Source organism: Chrysochloris asiatica, unplaced genomic scaffold, assembly GCF_000296735.1.
Source record: "Chrysochloris asiatica unplaced genomic scaffold, ChrAsi1.0 scaffold00014, whole genome shotgun sequence".
NCBI classification, from domain to species: domain Eukaryota; kingdom Metazoa; phylum Chordata; class Mammalia; order Afrosoricida; family Chrysochloridae; genus Chrysochloris; species Chrysochloris asiatica.
The window spans coordinates 9,072,416-9,080,623 of NW_006408532.1; the positions used below are offsets into that span (position 1 = coordinate 9,072,416).

The window sequence follows — 8,208 nt, forward strand, 5'->3', positions numbered from 1 at the left end:
ACAGATTTGGTTGCTGCTCTAGCCTATCCCCAGTAATGCTATCCCACAGAAAAATGTGCCAAGAACTTGTATTGGGCTTTTTTGCAGTAAAGACACATGATGGTATATGTTATGATAGGAATTTAAAAAACACAAAGCTGACAACTTAAGAGTCTGAAAAGTTTCTCATAATGTTAAAAGCCCTTTTAAATAAAGTTACATTTTCAGTAAAACTTCGTCCTTCCTTGAAACAGAAACACTTAAAATTAAAACATGATTTTTAAAAAATCGTTAAGCCTCAGACTGGCTGGGAGCCGGCACCGTCCTTCTCCGAAGGCTCTGGAGGCTGCTCCAAGGTCAGTGGTTATAAGGTTGTGATGGCCTGTAGACTCTGACAAGTGGAAACAGTGCCCAGAAAGTTCCTGTCATGTCAAACAGAAAACAATGCATTTTGCACCTCTTCCAGGGAGAAGTGTGGGGAAGGATGTTGAGTTTTGAGTTCATTCTTTTCCAATGCGATGCAGACCCCTGTGGAATTAGTCATCGTAATAATAATCTAACTTGGTATACACAGTTTTGCAGCCTTTATCTGAGAAAACTCTCTCCTCTTTAGGGAAAAATGTCATCTCCTCAGCCACTCTGGTCACAATGTCCTCATCAATTTCATAACCTCGGGACAGCATTTCCACACGGATGCACATTTTTAGGTGTTTGTATTCCAGGGGGAGGAATGGAACAAAATAATCGATGAGATTTCGGTCAATTAAGCTGCTGTGCCAGAAGCCACCTGGGAAAAAGAAAAAGATGTTTATTCATCTGTTCATCTCTTCCATCTACTCACTGTCACATCCATCCAGTACATCCATACCTACTCAGTGCCAACTAGGTGCCAGACGCTACACTGTGAGGATAATGGAGCTCACTATAAAGCAGGAGTCCTGGTGTGGCGCTGTGAGTTAATGCGCCAGACTGCAAAGCCACTTGAACTGCAAGGTCAGCGGTTCAAGCTCACCACCCGCTCCACGGAAACCCTATACAGGGTCGCTATGAGTCGGGATTGACTAGACAGCACTTAACAATTAAGCACATACAGTTTGTGATAATGTCTATAAAGGGATGGAATGGAACAGAGACCTCTAGCTTACTCTAATTCCAGGAAGGCCTCCCCAGATGTAATATATGCCTGGGGTCAGGGACAAGCACAGAGGCAGGGTGGGAAAAGAACTAGGCTGACCACGTTTCAAAGAAAGTTTCCATGGAAGGACTATCAGTCACTTGTCTTTACTCTAAAACTAACTTGCAACTCTCTCTGGACTTTGAGAACTGGGTGGAAACCAGTCATGGTCCGAGCCTCCAAACTGTGCAAAGCATGTTGAGGAGTAAAACCATGAAAGCAATGCTCTTTTACTACCATAAGGGTATGATAAGGCCTTTGCCATGTGTGTCTTCTCCCCTGGGTGAGCACCAGCTCTGCACCTACCCTGTCATGTCCCCTCACCTGGTTCCTGGACCTCTTGACCCTCTTTGAGACTGCACAGCACCCAATGGACACCTACCACCCCAGGGCACTGCTTCATGTGAACCTTTTCCCTTCCACTTTGTTGTTTAATTCTTGTGACTCAGCTCCCTAACATAAGCTCCTTGTTGTTAAGTGCTGGCGAGTTGGTTCCACCCTGTATAGGATTTCTGAGGAGTAGCTGGTGAGTTAGAACCACCGACCTTATGGTGCAAACAAATCTTGCAGTCCCGTGCTTATCTTACAGCATCACACCAGGACTCCATAAGATAAGCTTCTTAAAGACTGAGGGCACTTAATAGCATTGATACTCAATAAATACTTGATTTGAGTGACAAGGAAATGAACAAATAACCACTGAACAGTAGAGACAAGTAAGAGAACTCCCATTTCTTGTGGGTCCACTCAGATACCTCATTTCTTAAAGGCATCCTCTGTGCCAGGAATGCCCTGGTGGTGGTGTGCCATCAAGTCAATTTTGACTCATAAGGACCCTGTATAGGGTTTTCAAGGCTGTAAATCTTTATGGGAGCAGAAAGCCCCTCCTTTCTCCCGCAGAGCCGCTGGTAGATTTGAACTGCTGACCCTACAGTTAGCAGCCCAATGTATAACCACTATGCTACCAGGGTTCTAGAAATGGGGCACAGAGATGGACAAACATGCCCTCATGGAGTTTATGATCTAGTTGGGGAGACACCTGACAAATTAGCAAATAAACCATTTCATAGTTTATGTGAAATAGTGCTAGGACTTATGAATAATAGAAAGCAGAAACAGGAGACAGGGTAATTAGGCAAGAAGGGCAGAAGGCTATTTTAGCTGAGGATGATCAGGTACACTGAGCAAAGATTGAAAAGGAGCTGACCATGCAAAGACCAGGAAAAGCACTTTGGGAGAACACATGATCTTATGCAGGGTTTCAAAACCATCTCCTGAAGACTCCCAAATTGGCACCCTTCAGCCTGAACTGCCTGTTCAGTATCCTTGCATGCCTCAAACTTCGTACATCACCACACAGTGACTGTTGCAGCCTGACCCCCTGCCCTTCCCCGCACCAGCTCCTCCTATAGCCTCCGCAAATGGAAGCACCACTCCACCAACTGCTCCTCTTCCCCATTCCCACACATAGTCCTTCAGGGTCCACCCAGAGCCTAACCATGTCTCCTTCCCCACTTCCACCCCGTTCTGCCAACATTACTCTCCTGCGGTACTACACTGGGCACTCCTTAGCTTTTTGTTGAGGAAGTCAATAGGAAATTGAGACATCTATCTGAGGCCACAGACAGTATACAGTTAAGAGTCAGAGCTAAGCCTGCCGGATAGTGAAGTATGTACTTTTAAATTCCTTTCCTTTGTGACCTCCTCAAAAGTAGCTTCTAGAAACATGGCCTCACCTGCCCTGAGACCTGGTGGATGGGGTCTCTTATCAGAAAGTGTATCATACAGTGCCCGGAACCCAGTCAATGTTTGGCTATTATTCTTGGATCCAGAACCATAGCATTCTATGACAATGCAAAGGCAGGGAGAGCCCTAACAGGTGATCTCTTCCCCAGAAGCCCCCACAGCAGGCTTCCTTACTCAGTCACCTTATATGACTGACCTGAAGAAAATGGGGGTACTAATTTTCAAGCTTTGAAATAGGGCTTCTACACTTTAGTGTCTATTCAAGTCATCTAGAGTTGGTTACCACACAAATTCCCTGAGAAATGGGGATTCAGCAGGTGAGGATGGACTGAGAATTTGCCTTTCTAACCAGCTCCCCAGATGACGGGACTGCCCATGTTTTAAGACTTAAGGACACTGGATTATGAACAAGATGAGGTAATTAACCCATGGTCCTACTTACTGTTCTTGTTATTGAAGACTGACACAGACAAGGCATGTTCCATGTCTTTGAGTTTGATTTCTTCCCTCTGCTTTCCACTTCTCCAGAAATCTAAAGCCACATCAGTGATTCTTTCTGCTCCGGCATTGCTGCAAAATAATTCTAATGAATAAGAACGGCGGTTTCTCCTGAAACCCACAAGCTTAGGCTTCTAGTTCTTCGGTTCAGTCCCCAGGTCTGACCTTACCTGAGAAATATGAAGATGGCTTTCTGGTATGAGACCCCATCCACCAGGTCATAATAGTCTAAGAAAGGCTTGATGGCATCTATGAGGCCCGCGTGCATTTTATCCATTTCATCAAATATGAAGATGGAGCCCGCACAGGCACTCACGTTGCCTCGAATCCACAGCTGTAACTGATCCTGAATTTCAAGGGGAAAAAGCCAGTACACAGTTCTTACCAAGAGGAATCAAACATTAAGTATGACCATTACAAACACACCTCCTTTTACCACTAACACAATGGCTACATTACTTACTGTGTGCTCAGCACTGTGCCAAGAACTTTGCAAGCATGAGCTCTTTTGTTCCTCACAAGAGTCCTGGGTGGTAGTCAATGTCAGACCCACTTTATGTTGTTGTTGTTATGTGCTGTGGAGTTGGTTCCAACTCATAGCGACCCTGTATAGGGTTTCCAAGGCTGTGAATCTTTACGAGAGCAGAAAGCCTCATCTTTCTCCCATGGAATGGCTGGTAGTTTCGAACTGCCAACCTTGAGGTTCGCAGCCCAATTCATAACCACTATACTACCACACCCACTTTATAGATGAGGAAAATGAGGCACAGAAAGCTTAACTTGCCCAAGATCACACAGTATGTGGATGAACTGGGATCCAAGCCCAGCTTGGCCTGATTCCAAAACTCCACATTTGACAGAAGTCCTAGTGTGGCACTGTGGGCTAACACACTGGACCAAAAGGCCGGTTTGTACCACAAGGTCAGTAGTTCAAATTCACCAGCCGCTCCTCGGAAACCCTATATAGAGTCCCTATGAGTTAGAACCAACTCGAATGCACTTAACAATACAATGATTGTTATGCTGTGGGATGAGGTGGACGCTCTATCTGTGAGTTGGTACTTGTCATCAAAATGGTGACATGAATATCTATTCCATGTACACCAGCCTTCTCAGAAGGCAGAGACCAAGTGAGCTATTTTCTCATTCAATTCTAAGAACAGCCTAGAGAAGTCACTTAACCTTCAGCTGGTGAAACAGGGATGCAGGCTCACTTCAAGTAGGTAACTGAACTTGAACACACACATGAACTCTGCACTAAGTTTGGTGAGGTAGCACTTGAGTTTCTAGAACAGTGGCTAAATAGACATGTGTTTAAGTAGTTCTTATAAGTACTAAACTGTCAAGATTAAGAGGCGTTTTAAGCTGTTTAATCAGAAAGTTGCGCTGTGGTTCTGAATACGGTTTTCCTAGTTTGGGTTTTGCTTCTCTCTTACTGGTGACATGGAAAAATTAGCTACTTGTTTCCTGAAGGAGCTTTGGTGGTACAAGTGTTAACCACAGGATGGGGATTCAAACCCACTAGCTGCTCAAAGGGAAACAAATGAGGCTGTCTGCTTCTATAAAGAATTACAGACTCTGAAACCCTGTAGAGCACTTATACTCTTTTCTAGGTCTGAGTTGGAATCCTCTCAGTAGCAGTGGGTTTGGGTTTTTTGGATTGATTTTCTAAGGAAAAATAGAAGTTACATTGTAGGTCTTGACTATTACTTTTTTACTTTGTTACTATGATCATGGTTACTATGTTCCTTGTATGTAGGTAATCTAAACAGGAATTGCTCTGTAAGAATGGACTCGTCTCTGTTTACGGAGAACTTGAGAGCTTTAGTGGCTTGTCTAAGGCCACAAGCAAGTAACCATTTACTAGAGTTCACTACAGATCTGTTAGGTTCCAACAGTCAAGCTTTTCCCAGTCCGCTGCCTGTACTTACAAGCAATAATGGAGAACCTACCTCTACTATAGGACAAGGAGCTCTTGTAGTGTAGTGGTTGTGAGTCGGACTGCTAACCTCAAGGTTGGCAGTTCAAAACTACCAGCTGGGAGAAAGATGAGGCTTTCTGATCCTTTAAAGATTTACATACAGAACTAATTGAATCTTACAGTCACCATTTAAGAGCTGAGAAGTGAGGCAACTTCCTCAAGACTACACAGCTGGTGTCATGAAGAGTGAGGACTCAAACCCAGGTGTGTTTGCCGTCAAAGCCCAGCGTGTTAATGGGTTAAAGTGTAAAGCCAATTTGCAACAGAAATTAAAACAAATAGAGGTCTCTCTAGAACATTTCCTCATTTATAAAATGAATTAGATTTGATGACCTTTAAATTGGATCTGATTATGTCTGTCTCTAAAATTCTATGATTCCACTAACTTAACCAGCCATCACTGGCCGTTTCCAGAAATCACCACAAAGATTTGATAGTATAATTGTTAATAGCATCTCAAACACTCCAGATCTTTCTAAAAAGCCCACTTTCAGGATTCATGAATTTCAAATTCCATTCCACAACAAAGAAACCCCAAACCCAACATCATCCAGGAAGGATTCCAAAATTCTGCCCTTGCCTTATACAAAGTAATGTTCGAAGCATGTGGAAAGTGCAGTGTGGCCACAAACAGGTGGACATAGTTACTGTTCACACCACCCTCATAAATATTCTCTGCGATGATTTTGCTGACAAAATTTTTGCCGGTGCCAGTCCATCCATGCAGAGAGAGGGTGAGCGGTTTCTTGGGCTTGGGGTTGCTTATGAAGCCAAACACAGCATTTAAGATGACTTTCTTTGCAAGATGTTGTCCAAAGAGTTTGCTGTCCAGATCCTTCTGCAGCGCTGGGAAAAACAAAGCCAGTAAGAAGCAAGGGAAGAAGCATCGGGCAAACTTTAGTAACATTTACAGGCCCACGTGAAAACCAGCAAGGCCAGGTAAGCACTTCAAGCATCTTGGGAAAGGTTTAAATACAGTGGACTCTAAATACTTGTCCCAAAGGTGAACGGTAGGTTCAGTTAGTCCTTCCTTTACTAGCGCTGCCTAATAACACCCCAAGGCTGGAGCCTTCCTACTGGGAGGCTGAAAGGTTTTTGGCTTTACTACTTTTGCCACCTGTTTGCACCCCTAACCCTTGCTCCCACCCCAAGACGAGACAAGAAAAGGACTGTTCAGGCACTGCGGATTCACTCCGGAAGAGTCACCACCATCCTTCCTGTCCCCAGCTAGGATGGAAGCAAAACTCTTTAGAGGAAGTTAGAAACGGGGTCCATACCCGTAATTTTTTTTCTGTGTGAAGCATCCCAAAGTGCAGCTCCAATCTCAGGGGCCAAAGTCCTGTCTGCCACTGTAGTCACGGAGCCAGGTCACAACCTACACCCTGGGCCACTCGGATTACTGAGTTCGAGCCGCGGGGTGGTCTTTCCCTGTGCCCCTGCCCAGGCACGCCTCGGTTCTGCCCGGGTTTCTACCCCACCCCACCTCCCTAGAGTCCTTGCCCGCCTCCAGCATCTGCCCCGGCCCTACCTTCCCGGCTGAGACTCCGCTTTTGGCCACAACACTCGGCGAAGAGGCAGTACAGGCGCGGGTAGGAGATGTATCCGGTAAGGACGCCGGCCAGGGCCAGTCCCAGGCTGATGGGCTCCACCGCCCGCACCGCCAACGGCGCCAGGAGCAGCAGGCCCAGCGCGGCCCGGCCCAGCTTCATGCCCGGAGCCGCGCCGCTCTGCCGAGCCCTTGCTATACCGCCGTAAAGCGCGGCCGCCCGACTTCCGGTTCCTCCGCGCCTCCGCCTCCATCTTTGAGCGGGACGAGTCTCCTCCCAACTGGGGCGCAGCTGTCTCTGTGAGGGACAGATCACTGTCCTGCTTCCGGAAGGCTCGGCGGCTGGCCTTCGGCGGCTACTTTACTTTTTTTCTCTTTTACATAATACTTTATCTCAGATTTACAGAAAAATTGGTTAGTATGGAGTCCCCATATATCCTCCTCTATTTTCATCTTGAAGTCCTGGAGTGGTGCTGTAGGATAAATACGGGACCTCAAGATTAACGGTTCAAACCCACTAGCCTCCTAGGAAACCCTATAACGGGGTCGCTATGAGTCGCAAGGAGTCCAGTTGTAGCGCTATGGGTTAGTGCGCAGACCGCAAAGCTGTTTGAACTGCAAGATTGGCTGTTCAAGCTCACCAGCTGCTCCTGGGAAACCCTATAAAGGGTCACTGAGTCGGAATCCTCTGGACTGCACTTGACAGCATGAGTCGCAACCGACTGGATGCACTTAACAAAAACAACAACATTAACATCTTAAGGAGCCCTGATAACATAGTCGTTACCCATTGGGCTAGCAGCCCACAAGATCAGCAGTTCAACTCTACCAGCCCCTGGAACAGTGAAAGATGAGCCTTTCTTTCCCTGGCAAAGATTTGACGCGGCAGAAACTATACAAGTTCTCTGACTCGGAACTGAGTAGGCATTACAACACCATTAGCACCTTACATTGTTGTTAGGTGCCTTCTTCCAACTCATAGAGTTTCAGAGACTATAAATCTTTGCGGGAGCAGAAAGCTTCATCTTTCTCTGGTGAAGCGACAGATGGCTTGTGGTTTTGCAGTCCGGTGCTTAATGCTACATGAACCAATACTGATACATTAGGGAGCCTGGTTGCTCTGTAGAATAACCACTGGACTGCTAACCACAGAGTTGGTGGTTGAAACCCCCCATCTGCTCAACTAGAGAAAGATGCTTTCTGCTTCTGCAGAGAGGCTATAAGTCAGAACCAAAGGCACTTAACGACACTGATACTTAAAAGTGACAAAAGTCCACATTTCAT

General features: G+C 45.9%; 1 protein-coding gene across 1 annotated transcript; it reads right to left on the bottom strand.

The window, feature by feature from the left end:
* Window positions 1-515: 515 nt before the first annotated feature.
* On the bottom strand, window positions 516-7,152 carry TOR1A (torsin family 1, member A (torsin A)). Its single transcript, XM_006834866.1, has 5 exons — window positions 6,907-7,152; window positions 5,959-6,224; window positions 3,568-3,743; window positions 3,342-3,469; window positions 516-766 (listed from the first exon to the last, which is right to left on the bottom strand). Exons 1-5 carry the CDS (start codon window positions 7,085-7,087, stop codon window positions 516-518), a joined length of 1,002 nt encoding a protein of 333 aa, XP_006834929.1. The 5' UTR covers window positions 7,088-7,152.
* Window positions 7,153-8,208: the final 1,056 nt, after the last annotated feature.